This window comes from Suncus etruscus, chromosome 1, assembly GCF_024139225.1.
Source record: "Suncus etruscus isolate mSunEtr1 chromosome 1, mSunEtr1.pri.cur, whole genome shotgun sequence".
NCBI classification, from domain to species: domain Eukaryota; kingdom Metazoa; phylum Chordata; class Mammalia; order Eulipotyphla; family Soricidae; genus Suncus; species Suncus etruscus.
The window spans coordinates 195,016,466-195,038,057 of record NC_064848.1 but is presented as its reverse complement, the minus strand read 5'-3'; the positions used below and the strand labels follow the sequence as shown (position 1 = coordinate 195,038,057).

At 39.8% G+C, this 21,592-nt stretch overlaps 1 protein-coding gene across 1 annotated transcript in view; it reads right to left on the bottom strand.

The window, feature by feature from the left end:
• Positions 1 to 21,101, bottom strand: part of DDX42 (DEAD-box helicase 42) — a 29,373-nt gene extending 8,272 nt beyond the window's left edge. The window contains exons 1-13 of the mRNA XM_049779047.1: positions 21,075 to 21,101; positions 19,880 to 20,116; positions 17,673 to 17,823; positions 16,146 to 16,207; positions 14,322 to 14,358; positions 13,191 to 13,340; positions 7,376 to 7,480; positions 5,409 to 5,528; positions 3,527 to 3,703; positions 2,581 to 2,709; positions 1,845 to 1,944; positions 824 to 871; positions 279 to 376 (exon numbers count right to left, since the gene is read on the bottom strand). Coding sequence (XP_049635004.1) covers positions 279 to 376; positions 824 to 871; positions 1,845 to 1,944; positions 2,581 to 2,709; positions 3,527 to 3,703; positions 5,409 to 5,528; positions 7,376 to 7,480; positions 13,191 to 13,340; positions 14,322 to 14,358; positions 16,146 to 16,207; positions 17,673 to 17,823; positions 19,880 to 20,100 — 1,398 coding nt within the window. The 5' untranslated portion in view covers positions 20,101 to 20,116; positions 21,075 to 21,101. The remainder of the gene's footprint in view (positions 1 to 278; positions 377 to 823; positions 872 to 1,844; positions 1,945 to 2,580; positions 2,710 to 3,526; positions 3,704 to 5,408; positions 5,529 to 7,375; positions 7,481 to 13,190; positions 13,341 to 14,321; positions 14,359 to 16,145; positions 16,208 to 17,672; positions 17,824 to 19,879; positions 20,117 to 21,074) is intronic.
• Positions 21,102 to 21,592: the final 491 nt, after the last annotated feature.

Below are 21,592 nucleotides of genomic sequence, written 5' to 3'. Positions count from 1 at the left end.
ATTCAAGCCACCGTCCTTCTGCATGCAAGGCAAATGCCCTACCTCCATGCTATCTCTCTGGTCCCTCCAGCCCTTTTTTTGTTTGTTTTTGCCATTTAACATTTTAAAGCAAATTTGGAACTTGCACCTATAAGCAAAAATACATATATTTCCCCCAATCTCTAAATAGTAAGATATTAATTAATCTATACCTCCCTAACGTAAGAAGCTACCTAGGGGGGGTAGAGGTTTTGAAGGTGGGATATATGTGTCCCATATCCAGCCCTGCTTAGTTTTACCTCTCCAATATCTCCTTGCACGACTCGAATAGGATCAATCAGGATATCTCGGGCCAATTTTTCAATCTTTTTCCGAAAAGTTGCACTGAATAAGAGAGCTAAAAGTAAAGCAAATTCTGTTAAGAAAAATTATTCAATTCTTTTTTGAATAATGACATCAGAATATTCAGATTTTAAAAATAAGGCCACCCAAACTTTAGTTTTTTATTTAAAAATAGGTTTTTCAGAATAAAAAAGTTATTCTATTTTTAGACTTCCTATTTCTAATACATTAAGACATGAGCTGTCAGTATGGTTGCAGACATTGTCACTACCCATTAATAAAATATATAAACTGGGATAAGTAATTTGATTGCCAGTCTTGGTTCTATTATCTATAAAACTGAGCAAGTCATATCTCTAAGATCAAGTCCAGCACAAATGAACTGTCTTAATTTCCCCTTTATGGTTCTCAGCAACATACACATGATCATTCTTTGCTGCCATAGCCATGATTTTTTATAAAGTAAGTGTTTCAGTGACTTAATAAATCTCTTCATACATACTCTGTCTATCAGGACGAACATGACTTGCAATGGACCGCACCTGGTATTCTGGAGGAGGTAGAATAGTAGAGTAGAATAAGCACAATTCATTAATTAATACAATGTATATACTAATTATACTAATATAATAGTACATACTATAAATACTAATACAATTATACTAATTAATACAATGTAGTTTACAGTACTTGGAAAAAGTCATTTAGCTAAACTTTTCTTATGATAGACTATAGAAACTGGAAAAATGGGGCCGGAGAGATAGCATGGAGGTAAGGCGTTTGCCTTTCATGCAGGAGGTCATTGGTTCGAATCCCGGCGTCCCATATGGTCCCCCGTGCCTGCCAGGAGCAATTTCTGAGCATGGAGCCAGGAATAACCCCTGAGCACTGGCAGGTGTGACCCAAGAAAACCACAACAACAACAACAACAACAAAAAAAAAGAAACTGGAAAAATAAAATACCTCACACCTATCTTTGGGAGAGGGTTTCTTGAGCCTCATTTGGCAATTTTCAGACACTCTACCTAGAATGATTCTTGGACAGGGAGTGGGATGAGGTGTGTGTGTGCCACCCCCCTCCCCCACAGTGCTAAGGTGACACTTGAATAAAATCTGGACCTCTAAAGCATGTGTTGTAGGCTTTAGGATATCTCACACCTCTTTTTATTTTCTTAAATGGTGCTGGGGAGTTGGAATGCTGCTCAGGGCTTTGAATATGCCAGATACGTTCTATAATTTGAATAACAACATGCCCATCCTGCTACCCCATATCATTTAGCATGAAACTCAGGAACACGTACCTTCTTATACACCTAGCAAAAGCACTTATAACAGATATATATCCTTAAACTAATCAAATCTTAAATTCTTTTCCTGAAAGAATTCCTAAAAAGCTAATGCCTTGTTTATATCATAGTCTTCCCCAGTACTTTTCAGCTTTTCTCTCTCCCTTCTGTCCCTTGAGTCTACAAAGAAGAAACTAGCATAAAGACAGAAAGAATAAGAGAGCATTCAGAGCATACCAAATCCCATGTCAAACATTCTATCTGCTTCATCAAACACAAGGTAAGACACTCTTTGAAGATTGGTAGCTTTCTTCTTCACATGATCAATCAGTCGACCCTATGAGATCCAGAAAATAAATAAGTATAATTAAAGGTTTAAGAACCTTCTAGAGTTATATTATGCTCCTAATAGAAGTACTAAAACACTCTGGCTTCCTACTGTAAGAGGAAGCATTAGAGATCCAGAACAGAAATTCTCAAAATTCTAAGACGGCCAAGACCATGTTGGCTAAAATATGTTCATATTGCATTCTTCTAAGCAATTCTAGTCATATTCAATAACCACAGATCCGTTTTCTCTCCTTGCTCAAGGTTTATTCCTGGCAGTGCTTAGAGTACATATGAGGGGCTGGAAATAAAACCAGGCCAACTCATACACAAGGCAATATCTTAATTGCATTATCTCTAGCCCACAAAAACCTATTTTCTAAGAATACAGAAAAATTTCTAATAGGTCTTTTTTCTCCCTCTAGTCTCCTCTCCTCTCCTCTCCCCTCCCCTCCCCTTTTCTCCCTGCCCCCCCCCCCCCGAGAATCATGCTATTTACTCCATCAAAACTAAACCAAAGCCTCAGACTGTTGTTCAGCAATACTGTCAATCCTATTTTTCCATGTTAGTGGAAATTTCTCCAATAACCAATTATCTTTCCATAGCAAAAGAGGTGAGAAACTATTAAAACTGCAAACATACTTACTGGGGTACACACAACAATCTCTGCCCCTTCCTGGAGTGCCTTGGCCTGCTCCCACATGCTCCCGCCTCCATACACAGCCACTGATCGAAGATTATATGCTTTTCCAAATCGTTTACATTCTGCATGGATCTATAAAGTTAACAACATATCAACAAACTAATACTAACACCTGTTACAAACCAAGAGTTCTGAAAACCAGATATCTGGTGATTTTTTGCCCGATCTCTTTTAGATCCTGAGATTGATTATTCTATTTTGGGGCCACACCAGCAGTACACAGGGTTTAGTACTGGCTCTGCACTCAGAAATCACTCCTCTGGCAGGCTAAGGGGACCCCATGGGATGCCAGGGATTGAACCCAGGTTAGCTATATGCAAGGCAAACATTCTAATATTGTTTTCTTTTTTTCTTTTTTTTTGGTTTTTGGGCCACACCCGGCGGTGCTCAGGGGTTACTCCTGGCTGTCTGCTCAGAAATAGCTCCTGGCAGGCACGGGGGACCATATGGGACACCGGGATTCGAACCAACCCCTTTGGTCCTGGATCAGCTGCTTGCAAGGCAAACGCCGCTGTGCTATCTCTCTGGGCCCCTAATATTGTTTTCTATTAGCAAAACAAATTAACCCAGAAAGCTTACATTACAAACAAGTCCTACCAACACTTATTTTTCCTCTTAAAATAATATTTTTTAGGGGGAAATAAGTTATCTAGTTATATAGTAAATACGTAATATATGTTTTTATACAATTTCCTGGTGATACACAGGAACCTGTGAAGGTTCTTAATGACACTAAACTATAAGCTTTAAAAAGTTGTTTAAATGGCTAATTTCATCTGTATTTCACAACTTAAAAGTTTCTGGGTAGTTCTACCCACTTGACTGGCTAGTCTCTTGCTAGGGCACATAACACTAGGAGTTATTCTACGCAAAGCACATACATACATACCTGCTGGCACAGTTCCCTAGTAGGACATACAATCACAGCAATCGGTCCATCACCTGGTTCCAATTCCTTCTGGTCCATTATATGAATCAACATGGGCCAGATAAAGGCTGCAGTTTTTCCACTGCCTGTTTTGGCAATGCCAATCATATCTCTACCACTTAAAGCCACAGGCACACCCTGGAAGAAAAATATATAAAGTATATCCATTCTAAGCTGAAAAAAAAGTTTTGCAAGTAAATCAGGAATCAAATCACTGGCCCACAAGGCTTACGCTCTACCACTGAGACACATCCCAAGCCCTTAATTTTCAAGTTTAGCTTTGTTTTCTTCAGGGTGGGAAGGTTTTCACACTGATGATGCCCACAGGCAATTCCTGACTTGAGGGGTGGGGGCACAACACCTTCTGGTATACTCAAGAGGATTATATACAGGTTGGGGTTCAAACCCGGGCTTCCTACATGCAAAACATGCACTCAGATCACTAAGCTATATCTTGGATTCATTTTGCAATTTTAAAAATATACTAAAAGAAATCCTGGAGAAGGCAAATGACTGAATGACATTCATTACCAAAGGGACAAAAATGTTGTGCCTCTGCATATTGGCTTTAAGAGTCTACTTAAATCAATCAGCTACAACCTACAAATTATAATTAATTCCATCTTATCTGAAACAGTTATTGAAAACTTGCAATATATAATTACTAAGTGGATCTCAGGATCCCCTGAGAAGATAAAATAAAAAAAGATAAACTCGGGCCCGGAGAGATAGCACAGCGGCGTTTGCCTTGCAAGCAGCCGATCCAGGACCAAAGGTGGTTGGTTCGAATCCCGGTGTCCCATATGGTCCCCCATGCCTGCCAGGAGCTATTTCTGAGCAGACAGCCAGGAGTAACCCCTGAGCAACGCTGGTTTGGCCCAAAAACTAAAAAAAAAAAAAAAAAAAAAAAAAAAAAGATAAACTCAAAAATATTACAGAGAATTCTCAGCTCCTACGTATGAACAAAAATATTCTATGTACATAAGGGAAACAGGTGCTATTATTTTCACTTATGAGAATTTTTAGGTTATAGGGGAAAAAATTAGTCATTGCTAGTGCTAAATCTGTCCACAAGTTTGTTTTTTATTTTTTAATTTAAGCAAATGAACTCAGGAAAAGAGGAGAGGGAAGAGGGAGAGAAAAAGAGAGGGAGGGAAGAAGGGGGTGGTGGAGGGAAAGAGACAGACACTGAGAGACAGACTAGAGCTTTCTAACCCCTTAGAAAGTTAGAAACTATTTCAGATGTTAAAATATTTTTTGCTTTTTAATCTTTATAGAGGTTTAAAATACTCGAGTTTACTGTATGTAAACGCACCTATCCTTAATTTTTCTGGTTTTGGGGTGTTTGGGCCACACCTGGCAGCACTCAAAGTTACACTTGGCTCTGCGTTCATGGAATAACTCCTGGTAGGCTCTGGAGACCATATGGGATACCGGGGATTGAATTCAGGTCCGTCCTGGGTCGGCTGTGTGCAAGGCAACCCTTACTGCTGTGCTATTGCTCCAGCCCCCATCCACCCCTTTAACAAGTAAAAGTTGAAGGTACATCATAGCCGAAGAATATGGAAATTCTATGTCTATGTAAATGTTTTGGGGGAGAGGGGAACAACCAACTGTGCTCAGGGATCACTACTATATACTTGGGGATCACATGGGGCATCAGGGATCAAACTTGAGTTGGCTATGTACAAAATAACACCTTACCCACCTCTCTGACCCCATCCATGTGTGTCCATGTATGTTTATGTAATTCTACACTAAAAACTAAAAAACTCACTGCTTTGGGTCATTTGTAAATAAATAAATATCATTGTATTTAATTTTCCGTTTATCCTTTACTTACCTGGCACTGTATTGGAGTGGGTTGTGTATATTCAGACTTCCGAATCTGATGCATAAGTTGTTCATCAAACCCAAAATGAGCAAAACTACTTCCTGGTCTAGGAGGTGCAGCACCAGAGACCTAGAGATAAGTACAACTCCAAAAATGACTTACATTTAAAAACAGCAGAGTCACTTTAACACTGTTTACTGTATCTAGCATTGAGTTTGAGTAGCAAGTAAAAATGTAAAGATAACTCTGACCAAGTAAAATTCAAAAGCAGAGGACATAAATACCACACAATAATCCCATCATAAATATTAAGATAATTATATATACCTAGAAATCTTTTAATCACAAACTATATTATGAAATTAAAGACACTTCAATAATCTTTTTTAAAAGGGCAATTATATACTTTTCAAGGCCACTTTTCATTATTAGTAACCAGATAATAGACAAAAAAACTACTCTTGAAATAAAGTGGAATGTAAATGAGTTTCAAATAGACAAATCTATAATCACCAGTTACACAGACATTAGCTACCATTTCCATTCTCAATTATGCACAAGTTGATGGCATACTAAGTGATTGATGGTCCAGTTACGTTTCAAGCATTGTTTGAATTATACCCATGTGAGGAATGAGGTTTATGATCCCAATATTGCTTCTAACCAATTAAAATCCTCTTCAGTATTACTGATTACTTCCAATCAGGATCACAACCAACATTTTTCTTTGGGGTTGGATATATTGGGGTACTTTGTATGTAACAAAACACTACTCAGCACATTAATTTGTTCATGCACATTCTCTTTCTCTCTCTTTTCCTTCCCTCCTGGCCTGTGCTGCAATTTGTGAGTCACTGATGGTATGTAATGGTAAAGTTAATGTGTTAACCCTTTATTCTGAAATTAGCATAGGTATATTTATTATAGGTATGAATTCCTCTTTTTTTTTTCTCCCCCTGAATTCCTCTTTCTAACAATAAAAGTATGTTACAATACTTAATACATATATATTAATTTGGATTTTTTTTTTTTGCCTTTTGAGCCACACCCAGTGACACTCAGGGGTTACTCCTGGCTATGCGCTCAGAAATTGCTCCTGGGCCCGGAGAGATAGCACAGCAGTGTTTGCCTTGCAAGCAGCCGATCCAGGACCAAAGGGGTTGGTTCGAATCCCGGTGTCCCATATGGTCCCCCGTGCCTGCCAGGAGCTATTTCTGAGCAGACAGCCAGGAGTAACCCCTGAGCACTGCCAGGTGTGGCCCAAAACAAAACAAAAAACAGAAATTGCTCCTGGGTTGGGAGACCATATGGGACACCGGAGGATCGGACTGTGGTTCGTCCTAGGTTAGCTGCGTGCAAGGTACCCTATTTGCACCACTGTTCCGGGCCATAATTTGGAAACATTCTAAGATTCACATATTAATTTTCTTCCTCTTTCTGAATATATGAGTTCCTAGCTTTCAGCACTTAGTCCATCCAATACAATTTTTAGTAGAGTATGCTCAGTGAAGAAATGCCTACTAAATGAATCACAAGGTCACAATAACTCACTAGTCCAACAGAAAGCAATAGGACACAAAGCACACATGTATTTCCATCAAAGAAAAAGAAATCTGGAGCCGGAGAGATAGCATGAAGGTAGGTTGTTTGACTTTAATGTAGAAGGATGGTGATTCAAATCCCGGCATCACATATGGTCCCCTGAGCCTGCCAGGAGCGATTTCTGAGCATAGAGCCAGGAGTAACCCCTGAGCGCTGCCAGGTGTGATCCAATAACAAAACAAAACAAAAAAATCTTGCCCTAAGATAGGTAGAGATGAGAATAAAATCAATACATAAAATCTGATTATTATTCTAACCTGAGACAGTTTGGTGATAATTAGAAAAGAAATTTAAGATACTTTAATTTGCATGAGCAATATTACTAACTGGACAAAAATTAACATTAAAAGAAGAAAAAAATTATCTTTGCTTACCCGAAGGTTGAGCTTATGCCGAAGATCTATGAGCTGCTGTGGGGTGAGGTTGGTTATCTCTTCATGCTCATTGTAAAAATTTTTTTCAAATGGTGGATAGTCAATCTGCAGGTCCAATTATTCAAAGTTAGTCTAGAATTCAAGAGTCAATCCTGTAAGTTTGATTTTAATACAAAATAACTTTTTATAAATACTACACAAGTAAAGCCATAACCAGCTATTGAGAACAAAGGAATTCACTTATTCATGACCATCAAAACCAGTAACCCTTCTTATTCCTATCTCAATATAATGCCAATCTATTTTATTTAAAATATTATTTTAAAACTCGGGGGTGGATAGGTGGGATAGTATAATGGGCAGGGTCTTTATAGCAACAGTCAGGAGTGATCCCAGAGCTCAGAGCTAGGAGTAAATCCTGAGCACTGCCAGGTGTGGCTACAAAACAAGACTATTGGGTAGTGGGGAAAGCAGAGTCCAAGGCAAACCATTCCCAGCTTGGATAAGTCAATATGTTGAGACTGGGTTAGCTGTGCTGATTAGACAAATGGGTGTTGGGAGCCACCAGAACCACTCAACAGTGCTTAAAAGACAATGAGGTAGCAAGGTGAAACTCATACATGCCACACATATACTCCAAACCTTTGAACTAACTCTATGGGTCCTAAAGTCTCTTAGAAACACCTAAGATTTACGGGGCTGGAGAGATAGCATGGAGGTAAGGCATTTGCCTTTCTTGCAGAAGGTCGATGGTTCAAATCCCGGCATCCCATATGGTCCCCTGTGCCTGCCAGGGGCGATTTCTGAGCATAGAGCTATGAATAACCCCTGAGCACTGCTGGGTGTAACCCCCCCCCCAAAAAAAAAAGAAACACCTAAGATTTAAATGAAAACACTGAGGTATCTCAGAGGATCTAAGGACAAAGGCTTTAGCACAAGTGTTTCAAATAAAATATTCTAACCAATTAGCGGAAATATTTTTGGGGAGTTAATCTGTCTACATAGCTCTAAAGAATTTGCAAATATTTCTATTTCCTCTAGAAAGAATTCTGCTTTTAGACTGCAGTTAGGGACCACTATGACAAGTTGGAAATGATCACTCTGGACAAAAACTAAGTGCTAAAAGGAGATAAAGTAGTATGCATGATACTTCTCATTAACAGAATTAGAAACTACGGAAGCTGGAGAGATAGCATGGCGGTAGGGCATTTGCCTTGCATGCAGAAGGTTGGTGGTTTGAATCCTGGCATCCCGTATGGTCCCCCGAGCCTGCCAGGAGCGATTCCTGAGTGTAGAGCCAGGAGTAACCCTTGAGCACTGCAGGGTGTGACCCAAAAAGCAAAAAATAAATAAAAATTACAAACTACGGTGCCTAAAAGAAAAAAGGGGAGACAAAAGAAAAATAGTAGGTAGATGGAAATTGTGGATAGTGGAGGTGGGAAATGAATACTGGTGAAGAAACAGATGTTAGATATTCTATGAAACTCAACCATGAACAACATTTTAACTATGCATTTCATTGGGATTCAATTAAAATTACCTTAATTTTGGCTCTATACTTACTCCTGACAGGGCTTGGAAGACCATATGAAACACTGGGAATCAAACCTGGGTCAGCCACACACGAGGCTGTACTACAGATATGGCCTCTAGTTCTATGCTTTTTAAAAGCATGGAACTGTTTATGTAACTTAAAAATAAGTATAACCAAGCATATAAATTCCATAGAAAAGAATTTTCTGTTCTTTTCATTCTATACTAAAAAATAGCAAACATAATCTTTATGTGGATGTGGCTAAATTACTCTTTGGGAAGGGGTCTTGAGCTAAACCTTAGGCACTCAGGGGACCATATGTAATTAGGTAGTGCTGGTCATTAAACTGGTTAAGGCACATGCTAGACAAGTGCCTTAACATGTTTCATCTTTGATTCCTAAATGATTCTTTTTGTCAATGTGCTATTTCTACAAAATACTTTTTTTAGGGAGTAGGAGTTGAACTACACTTAACCATGTTCAGAACTGACTCCTGCCTCCATGCTTAGGGATCACTCCTGGTGGTACTGGGGTCACCATATGTGTAGAGGATTCAACAAGGTCAGCCACATGTAAGGCAGGTATCCTACCTCTGGTACTACCTATCCAATTTCTAAAACACTTATTGTTCAGGCAACTATAAGTGCTAATGGTCAAAAACTTCATCAATTCTGGGGCCTGAAGAGATAGTAAGTACAGTGAGAAGGGGACCTGCCTCGCGTTGGCTGACCCATGCTTGATTCCTGGCCAGCAATGATCCCTGAGCACAAAGATAAGACAGAAAAATAAGCACTGCCTGCTGTGGACCCCCAAAACAAATTCTTTATAAAATAAAAACAAAAGACTTCATTAATTCTGGAGGGGAAACATTTCAAGTGGTAGAGCCCATGCCCAAGTGGTGCAAGGTGCTGAGTATTCAATCCCAGTCATTGTGTAGGCCCCTAAGCAATGTGTGTAGTCTTTTTTTTTTTTTTTTTGGTTTTTGGGCCACACCCGGCGGTGCTCAGGGGTGACTCCTGGCTGTCTGCTCAGAAATAGCTCCTGGCAGGCACGGGGGACCCTATGGGACACCGGGATTTAAACCAACCACCTTTGGTCCTGGATCAGCTGTATGCAAGGCAAACGCGCTGTACTATCTCTCCGAACCCAATGGGTGTAGTCTTATGGCCTAGTTTGATCTCTGGCACCACTTGTCTGCTGCCTTTCACACCTAGTACCAATGGGCCCAGGTCTCCAGTACAACTGTAAAATAAACTATAGAAAATTAATCACCTATGGGTCTGGAGATATAGCACAGCCACATCGGCGTTTGCCTTGCAAGCAGCCGATCCAGAACCAAAGGTAGTTGGCTCGAATCCTGGTGTCCCATATGGTCCCCCGTGCCTGCCAGGAGCTATTTCTGAGCAGACAGCCAGGAGTAACCCCTGAGCAACGCCAGGTGTGGCCCAAAAACCAAAAAAAAAAAAAAATCATCTTTCTATAGTACTATCAATAGAAAGTAAAGGAAGTTTTCAGATGGTTCTTTTAGCATTATTAATAGGTAGAATCTTTTGTAACATTCCCTTACAATGACATATTAAACTCCAACAGAAATTTCTTTTCTTGCCGTATTGGGTATTGAACCCAGCTTCACACATGCAAGGTATGTGGCCACACCTACCCAGTTCTCTGGGTTATTACTAGCTATGCACTCGGGAATCACTCTTGGTGGGATTCGGATCAAAATTGGTCAGGTATCCCCCCAAGCCAGGAGCGATTTCTGAGCGCATAGCCAGGAGTAACCCAGGAGTGTCACTGGGAGTGGCCCAAAAACAAAAACAAAATTGGTCAGCTAAATGAATGCAAGGCAAGTGCACCACCAGCTACACTACTGCTCTCGTCCCAAGGTTTTATCATTCTCTTTATCAGAATGGAAGCTCTATAGGGGAATAGAAATTTTTGTTCAGATTTTACATATAAATAGGTATTTTTTTTTATTTATTTTTTTTGGTTTTTGGGCCACACCCGTTTGACGCTCAGGGGTTACTCCTGGCTATGCGCTCAGAAATCGCTCCTGGCTTGGGGGACCATATGGGATGCCGGGGGGTCGAACCGCGGTCCGTCCTACACTAGCGCTTGCAAGGCAGACACCTTAACTCTAGCGCCACCTTCCCGGCCCCTTTCTTTTTTTTTTTTTTTTTTTTTTTTTGGTTTTTGGGCCACACCCTGTAACGCTCAGGGGTTACTCCTGGCTATGTGCTCAGAAGGTGCTCCTGGCTTGGGGGACCATATGGGACACCGGGGGATCGAACCGCGGTCCATCCAACGCTAGCTCAGGCAAGGCAGGCACCTTACATTTAGCGCCACCGCCCGGCCCCATAAATAGGTATTTTTTACATATATTTTTTGCATTAAAATGCAAAGCAAGTTACTCTAGGCATAGGAGTTTGTCTCAACTTTGATCTTTTCTGGCAGACTGACCATTCCATTAGGAAACATATGTGACAATAAAGTGGGAGTACTTTGTCAAGTATCTCAAACATTTTACTAGATGATTATTTCAAGTACTTGTGTTCTAATTTTATTTTCACCCTTTATCATAAATGTTTCCTCTTAGATCACTTTCATATACTTCATTTTATTTGTCATATGTAAAATACCAAGGCATTATGCAGTAGCATCTATGCAAAAAAAACATTTAAAAATTGAATATAACCCATATTCTGTTTTGTTTTGTTTGGTTTGGTTTTTGGGCCACACCCATTTGACGCTCAGGGGTTACTCCTGGCTATGAGCTCAGAAATCGCCCCTGGCTTGGGGGGACCATATGGGACGCCGGGGATCGAACCATGGTCCGTCCTACGCTAGCGCTTGCAAGGCAGACACCTTACCTCTAGCGCCACCTTCCCGGCCCCCATATTCTGTTCTAAATCAGCAGTTTGCAAATATTTTAGACTCAGGTTCCATTTACACTTAAACACACCCCAAACTTTCATTTATGTGAGACTTGATCCTGAGAAGATTCTTTTAGAAGTTCTTGGGCAATACTTTGAAAAATACTATTCTAGATTTAGGATCATTGTAAAATTCAGTCCAGTGTTTCCCAAAGTAAGTGATACTGCCCTGCCCCTCCTACTCCAGGGTGGGTATGGAATAATCTGATGCAGCAATAATCTAGAAGCAGTGATAGCTCAGGTAAAATTATTATTTGGAAATAAATTACAGAACTGGAGAAATAGCACAGAAGGTAGAGGCATTTGCCTTGCATTCAACTGTTTTGGTGGGCTCTTGCTCAATTCCTGGCACTGCCAGGGGTCACACTTTTGAGTAGTCAGGAATAACCCAAATACCCAATATCACTCTCCACCTCCAAAAGAAGAGAGGCTAAGTCTTAAAAGGATAAGATTTGAGAGGGGAAGGGGGTACATTTCAGTTTCTGAGTGATTCCCCTCACCCAAAAAAAAGGCTCTAGAAGCAGTAGTTTGGAACCTCTGATCTACTCTAACCTAGATGAAACACTAAGCTCTCGTATCCATCTTCTCCCCTCCTACTCCCAAATATATGGATATCCTCATTTCCTTTTTCTGATTTAAAAAAACAAACAGACAAACAAAAACAACCCTGGAGTTCCTGGCTCCATTTTGAAGGAAAAGCATTTCAATCTATCCCAGATCTGGAAGCAATATTAAAAATGCAAAGTCAGCAAGAGTGACTGAGCTGAGAATGTACTTTGCATGTAAGAGCTCAGGCCTGATCCCTGACACTGCACAGAGCTGGGAATAGTTCCTAGATACCACTAGAGTGCTCAGTGTGGCCCAAAATCAAAACACCCAAAAGGAGCCCAAAGATATTTGAAAAGATATTACTGGCAATCTAAAACAAAACTACATTGTACTCTAAAATCAGATGTGAGGAAGTGATTCAACTGAATCTTGAATTACACAGGCTATAAAGCTTCATGGAATTATAATTATCTGAATCAACTACTTAAGAGAGGGATGACAAGATCTCAAAGAACAAACACTTCTATAACATAATGAATATGGAAGCCTGAGCGATAGCTCAGCAGGTAGGGCTGCTTGCATGTGGCCAATTTGGTTCAATCTCCAGAATACCATATGGTTCTCATTCCATATGATTCAATCCCAAGCACCCTGAGTGCTGCCGTTTGTGGCCTCCAAACCAAACCAAACCACAACCCATATTGAATATAATGCAGAAGTACTCAAATATTGGGAAAACCTAATATTAAAACTAAAAACCATTATCAGCTTGGGAAAAAAAAAGCAGGAGACAACATACCTCTGAATGATCAATAGGAGGAAGAGGATCAATAATTTTTTTGGAGGGTGCAATTGGATTTCCATCACTATCATATTCCAAATTATCTTCCTCCTCCTCTTGAACCACACCAGCAGTTGGGTTTTCTGCCATATACCGAAAATAAGCTTCCTGCAGGAAAGCACAAGAACACAATCATTCCCAAGGACAATTCAGAACATTCTAGCTCCATATAGTACCCACAATGTACTAGATGATTATACTTTAAAATACCTACCAATAAAGACTTTTACTAGCATAATTTCTTAACAGAAGTATTTAAATGCATAAGCAGAAGAAATGAGAACATACTATAAAATTATCTCACTTTTTTAACGTAAGACTTACAGATCTATTCCACAGCCTTTCTGGGGTGGGGTGTCTGCCTACCCTTCCCAGAACTGTAGAATACATCTGTAGTTTTATCAAACCAAGTTTGGAAGCTGACCCTGAGTAGAAGAGTCACAAACCTAGAAAGGAGTACTACTTACGTGGGCTCCCTTTTCACCATCCCACTACAGACAATGGAGGGAAAATACTCAAAGACAATCACTATGTTCCATCTTGAAATAAAGAATCACAAACTGCCTTTGAAAGAGGCAGCATTTAGATGTTGCTATAGGCCCTCAGTATATCCCACACTACTTTATTTGTCAGAATATTAATACCGAATTTAAAAAAATAAGCTGAATAAAACTGGTATTTGTTTTTGATGTCATAGTTCAGGGGTCCTCAAACTTTTTAAACAGGGGGCCAGTTCACTGTCCCTCAGACCATTGGAGGGTCTGACTATAGTAAAAACAAAACTTATGAACGAATTCTTATGCACACTGCATATATCTTATTTTGCAATGAAGAAACAAAACAGATACAAATACAATATGTGGCCCGCGGGCCATAGTTTGATAGTTGATCAAGTTTCTTCTTCAAAATGGGGGCAAGGCATGTGAATATTATTACCAATTAGTCACAGGTAGAAAAGAAGCAAATCAAATGACATTCCCTAAGAAATATAAGGAATGGCCATTTTGGTTAAAGGCAAGCTCTAGCTTGTACTCAATACAGATCTCGTGGAGTAAAAATAAAAGATAGAAATACTGCATAGGAACTCACTTGGTCATCTTCTTCTTCAATGTCATCTCGAATACCCCTGGAAAAACAAGCGGAGAAACAAACTTCCCTGCAAATGTTCCCCATACCCAGGCTCCACACTTACAGCAGATTAGTGTTGAATTCCATATAGCACAGGAACAATCAACACTAACAACAACAAAGTAGCAATAAGCATACTGTAAAGTATTAACCCATCTATAAGCAGTTGTGACTTATGTTTCTTTTGAATGGGATGATATGGAATCCCTAGAAATATCAATTATTAAGACAAGGGCATAAGGAGTAAAAGTTTTAAAGGTACCCAAGGACCGATTCTAGCTCTGTGAACCCCATACAACAAGCATAGTGCACCGTGAGTCCTTTAGACTAAAAGAAAACCATCCCATGTTTGATGTACACTAGAAAAAAATGTCACAAACTCTAGTTCTGGACTAACTGCTTTCGATCAAAATCATTGGGGACAGAAAAAAAAAAACAAAAAAAGACAAATTTGTCAAAAACTTGGGATTAAAAATTCCTAAACTGATGACACAGAGGAAAGAGAGTAACTGCAACTTGTTATATATTTTAGGAACCCTACTATGGTTGTTTAATTTCTACAACCATCTCATTTAATCAGATTTTCTTTCTATCCCACAGCACTTGCTATTCCCAAAGTACCCAGAAAGCAACACCACCAGTGTGAGGCAGCTGAAAGAGGATGGAACATATAGAAAGCACCAGAGAGGACTGAACCCCTGTATGGAATGCCACCTTAGGGAAGACCCAAAGCACCGATTGCCAAAGTGAGAAAAAAAATCCAAACAATCCATCCCTATTTGTGCATGGTGGCACAAACTTTTAAGAGAATTCCATTAATTATTTTGGAAGGTGCAAGTGAATTTCCATCACTATCATATTTCAAATTATCTTCCTCCTCCTCCTGAAACATACCAGCAGTTGGGAAAGAGAATTCCCAATAAAGAATTTCTGGTAAGGTTGCTAAGGTATGGTATCACTCCTCATGTAGTTTTATTATTTATTATTAATATCTAGTTTTTATATTAAAATCATTAACGCATCATAATCAATGGACATTAACCTACTTTATCTTACAGAAAAAAACTGAAAGCAAGAACCCATACTTTTATCATATATTCACTTTCATCTTTTAGTTCATTCTTGTATTACTAAAAAAAATTTAGTCAAAACAACAATATTGGTAAAATTCTTTCATTTTTTTGATACCCAAGAAGAATAAAAATTATTGGGGCCAGAGAGATGGCACAGCAGTGGGGTGTTTGCCTTTAATGCGGTGGACACGGGAGGGACCTGGTTCGATTCCCGGCACCCATATGGTCACCCAGCCTGCTGGGGGAGATTTCTGAGTGAAGAGCCAGGAGTGACTCCTGAGCACCGCTGGGTGTGGCCCAGCAACCAATCAATTGATCAATCAATAAATAAAGTTAAAAAAAAAAGGATAAAATTATTGCAACTGCAAAGTCTTTGTCATCTCTACAGAACATAAGAGAATAACTTTAAGTCAAGAAACTTTTGAGTTTTGGGGCTGGAGCAATAGTACAATGGGTAAGATGTTTGCCCTGCATGTGGGCTACCTGGGTTTGATATCCTCATTCCATATGGTCCCCTGAACACTGACTGCCAGGAGCACCGAATGCAGAGCTAGGAGTAAACCCTGAGGACTACCAGGTGTGGCCCCCAAAATGAAAACAACAAAAAGAAATCTTTGTATTTAATTTTTTTCTCTATAAACTGTGAGGGAACAGGCTTTACAATACGTCACCAACTTTTATATAACACTTGGAAGAGAAGAAAATAACTTACTTTACGTTTTTTCTTTCCTTGTCCTTGTCTTCAAGTCTCTTCATATCTCTAGCTGCTTGATCCTAATGAAACAAAGGTCATATGGAATTGTATCAATTAAAAACACTGCAGGAGGGGGCCGGGTGGTGGCGCTAAAGGTAAGGTGCCTGCCTTGCCTGCGCTAGCCTTGGACGGACCGAGGTTCGATCCCCCGGTGTCCCATATGGTCCCCCAAGCCAGGAGCGACTTCTGAGCGCATAGCCTGGAGTAACCCCTGAGCGTTACGGGGTGTGGCCCAAAAACCAAAAAAAAAAAAAAAAACACTGCAGGAGAAATTTCTATAAAAACAACATTTATATTCAAACAAGTGTGCTAAAGTCAGTCAGAATGAAAGGGACAGAATGATCTCTCTGATACGTAGGACAAAAAAACCCATACACACTGAGGTAGCAACAAAGACCTAAAAGCAACATAAAGCAGGGAACTGAACCACACAACTAAGTTGGGGAGCAGGGAAGAAGGGAGACTGGTACACAGATGATGGATGTAGGGTTGAATTATGTCTATGAGAAACAGTTATTAGTAGTATTCTAAGCCAAATAATAAAAAAAATATTAAAAAATTATAGGATACAGGGAGGCCACAAAAATAGTAAAGGGACATGCCTTGCATTCAGCCAACCTTGGTTCATCTACAGTATCACATGGTCCTCAGAGCATCACTGGGGTATAATTGTGGAGGGCCCTAGAAGACGGCAGGTATGGCCTCAGAAGCACCGCTGAGGAAGCACTGCCATAGTGGCCTTCACACCATCAAGCCTTGGGTCTTAGCATTGAACCACAGGCTGATAATCACCAGCTAGGGCCTCTGGTTACCCCTCAGCATTGCTTAAAAGAGCTCCTCCCAACATAAGTGTAGAATATAGATTTTTAAAAATTGAGAATATTCATTCGATTTAAGAACTTACCTAGAATCATTAAGACACACACGCAAATACGAAGTTACTTTGTTCAAAGATTACAATTCTAATTTCTAGGCACTCGTCACCTCTGATTATTATGCTATAGATGCAGATGAAATAAATCTAAGAATTTTTTATTTTTAGGATCAACAATGTGGCTCAGAAGAGTGACTGCCTTGTATGTCTTAAAGGACTTGGGTTTGGATGCACAGACAGCAAAAAAGAAAAATCATAAACACAAAAGTAAAATTCTAGAAAAATTTTTTAGAAAAGATGTTGGGGCTATAGAGTATAGCAGGGTACTTGACTTGGATTCAATCCCAGGACCACATACTATCCCTCAACCCCCACCAGAGTAATCCCTCAGTACAGAACTAGGAGTAAGCCCTGAGTACCACCAAATACAATATGACCCCAAAGCAAATAAACAAAAAAAAAAAATGTAGCACCTCTGTTTATTGTTTTGGGACCACACTTAGTGATAGTGCTAGGAGGTTGCTCCCCCAGTGCTCAGCACTTTGGCAATCTCTCCAACCCTGACTGTTAAATGTCTACATAAACATGTATATAAACAAATGAATACATGCCTCCACTTCAGCCATGAATGCCTCCAAGGGGTCATCATCACTGTCAGAATCTGCAGGCTTGGAATGAAACTGCTGGCGGGTAGGCGAGTTTTCAGCAGGAATGTAAGGTAAATCAACATTGCTAGAGTCTTCTTCCTCATCTTCAAAATACCTAAAATTAAAATGTACTGATGAAGTAAATATTTAATCTTGGAGTCAAATTATTAACAGAGAACTTTTATTATAGTACATCTTACTTGGTAAGTTTTAATTATATAGGTCAAATTAGTAACTTCCAACTACAAACTTACGCTGTGACCAAGACTTATTTAAGATATGTAAAATTCTTTTTTTTTTTTTTTTTTTTTTGTGGTTTTTGGGTCACACCCGGCAGCGCTCAGGGGTTATTCCTGGCTCCATGCTCAGAAATTCTCCTGGCAGGCACGGGGGACCATATGGGACACCGGGATTCGAACTGATGACCTCCTGCATGAAAGGCAAACACCTTACCTCCATGCTATCTCTCCGGGCCCAAGATATGTAAAATTCTAACAACAACAACAACAGTCACATCATATTTTCCACTGTAATAAGGTCTATTCAATGCCACATGCCAATCCTGTTAAATATTTTTCTGCTGTTAAGCTACAGGACACCCAGAGTTCCCAAGCCTAAAATTACGTTGCTGGGACTAAGGAGAGAAGAAGTTGGCTTTCCCCCTTTTCTATAAAGTTCTGATTAACAATGGAATTTTATTTTTAAAAGAAAGAGTTTTAGGGGGCCAGCGAGATGGCGCTAGAGGTAAGGTGTCTGCCTTGCAAGCGCTAGCCAAGGAAGGACCACGGTTTGATCCCCCGGCATTCCATATGGTCCCCCCAAGCCAGGGGCAATTTCTGAGTGCTTAGCCAGGAGTAACCCCTGAGCATCTAATGGGTGTGGCCTGAAACAAACAAACAAACAAACAAACAAAAAAAGAGTTTTAGGGCCAGAATGATAGTAGAGCAGGTAGAACATTTGCCTTGCATAGGTTCGATCTCCAGCATCCCATAAGGTCCCAAGGAATAACACCTGAACACTATTGGGTATGGTCCAAAAGCAAAAAAATAAAATAAAACGTAAAAGTGGGGCCAAAGCAATAGCACAACAGGGCAAAATCTACAGAAATAAGTTAAAACCTTCAGATTCTCATTTTATAACTACCTATTTAACAATCAAGTTATAAAACACTAAAGATAGGTCAATAGGCTAAGCACTTCTTTGCTTGCAAGAGGCCTGAAATCCCTGAAACTGCATTCATGGTCTACTCAGCACTGTTATAGTCAACCCCTGAGCATGGAAGTAGAAGTAGCTTATGAACTTTGCCAGAAGTGACCCCAAAACAAATGGAAAACCATTAATTGGGAGATGGGATATGGCTTAAGTGATAGATTAGACATGTCCACATATTAGACCTTGCATACAGAAGCCCTGGGTTTAATTCTGCTTTTTACCCTCCCCTCTCCCCTTTACCCCACTATCTCTGGCTGTAACTCTGGTGGTTCCCCAAGAACTGCTGGGTCTGAATACTATCAAGCAGAGTCATCACAACATTTTTTTTTAAAAAAGCTAATGCTAGGCCAGAGAGATAGCATGGAGGTAAGGCGTTTGCCTTTCATGCAGAAGGATGGTGGTTCCAATCCCGGCATCACATATGGTCCTGAGCCTGCCAGGAGTTATTTCTGAGCGTAGAGCCAGGAGTAACCCCGGAGCGCTGCCGGGTGTGACCCAACCCCCCCCAAAAACAAAACAACAACAAAAAAAAACTTAGCTCTTTTTATTTTTGAGTAAAAAAGTTAGCATAAGCCCATAAGCATTATATATATCCCTTACAAATAGATGATCCCTTACAAAGGTGATGATTTGACTTACTGGAAACAAGTAACTTAATAAGATAACCAATTTAAAATATTTTGGAGGAAAATAATTGGGGGGAAGGGGTCAAATCACATCTGACTGTTCATGGTTCACTTCCAGCTCTATGTTCAGGAATTGCTCATGGAGTAGTGGAGGTACCACAAGTGATTAAACCTGGGTGGCTGCATGCAGGCAAGCACCCTACCCTCTGTACTTCCTCCTCCTGCTGAAGACATATTTCTTTACAATGCAACACTTACTATGAGTAAACAATTTCTTTCGATAGAATATCTCAAAGCTTAACATTTGTTCAATTATAAGGAATTTCCACTTACGCATTTTCTTCATCGAAGTTAGCCCGTTTAGATCCAATTTTGTAGAAAGAAGGGAGCTGTGGTGGAGCTGACTTTCCAAATCCAGAAGCTGAGCTGGCTGCCCCAAAGGCACTATGGGACTGCTGTGGAAGTTTGGGTTCCTCCTTCTTTCCAGCACTAATGGCAAAACCTCCAAAGCCAAATCCCCTCTTAGTGCCAGGGCCACCTTTATTCCAGTTCATGGTGTCAACGATTAATCTGTAAAAAAAAAAAAAAGAAGAAACTAGTATAAATTCAATATTTATGTTCAAATTCAATATAAAATCAATCTTTTTGTTGTTTGTTTTCCAGGCCACACTTCATGGTGCTCAGGGGACCATACTGGGATTGAACTCAGGTAGCTGTGTAAAAGACAAGCACTGTACCCATTATACAAACTCTTTGGCCCCCTAAAATTCAGTATTTAAGGTAAAAGAAAAAAAAAAAAGCTTATGTGTCTTTCAATCTCCATCTACAATTTTCTTTTAAATAGAGGACATACTCAGAGGTGTGTATGTGGTACTGGGAATAAAACTCAGGACTCTACACATGCTCAGCAAGTGCTCACCATTTAAGCAAGCATCTCCCCAGTCCCTGACAACTCTATATCTTATTTTTGCCTCTAAATAAAATTGATTTAGTATTTCATATATGGACTATGCTAATTTAAATAAGTCTCATTTTATAGGCTATCATCCCTAAGAACACAATATTTTTATGTGTATATATATATACACATAAAAATACTGTGTGTGTGTATATATATATATATATATTTGGGGATCCTTACCTAGAAGTGCTTAAGAGTTTAAGAGTTAATTCTAGGGCCCGGAGAGATAGCACAGCGGCGTTTGCCTTGCAAGCAGCCAATCCAGGACCAAAGGTGGTTGGTTCGAATCCCGGTGTCCCATATGGTCCCCCGTGCCTGCCAGGAGCTATTTCTGAGCAGACAGCCAGGAGTGACTCCTGAGCACTGCCGGGTGTGGCCCAAAAACCAAAAAAAAAAAAAAAAAAAGAGTTAATTCTAGTGAGAAGCCCAGGGAAACAAATATGTACTACTAGGTAGGTAGCAAACTTATCATCCCTAAGAACACAATATTTTTATGTATGTATGTATGTATGTATGTATGTATGTATGTATGTATGTATGTATGTATATATATTTGGGGACCCTTACCTAGTAGTGCTTAAGAGTTAATTCTAGTGAGAAGCCCTAGGGCGAACAAATATGTAGTACCAGGCATGTATCAATACTTGAGGTCCCTGCATATATAGCAAGTACTCCAGTCCAATTAACCATCTCCCCAGTACAAGAGTTTAGTATTTTAATATTCCCTTCAAAAGGTTATGACTGTTAATTTAACATCTAAGCTGCCTAAACTATTTATATGACTTCAAATATTTGTGGTGGGAGGGATGTGCTAGGTTTTTATACAGACAAATTGAAAATTAACAAGATGAAAAAAAACAACCTTTTATTTTCATCCTCAAGGACCAGAAAAGAAACAAAATAAAAATGGGCTAGATGGGCCTGAGAGATAGCACAGTGGTAGGACGTTGCAAACGCCAACTAAGAACCAGCATTGATTTGAATCCCGGCATCCCATATGGTCCCCTATGTCATCCAGGAGTGATTTCTGAGTAGAGCCAGGAGTAACCCCCCTGAGCGCTGCCCGTCTGACTCAAAAACCAAAA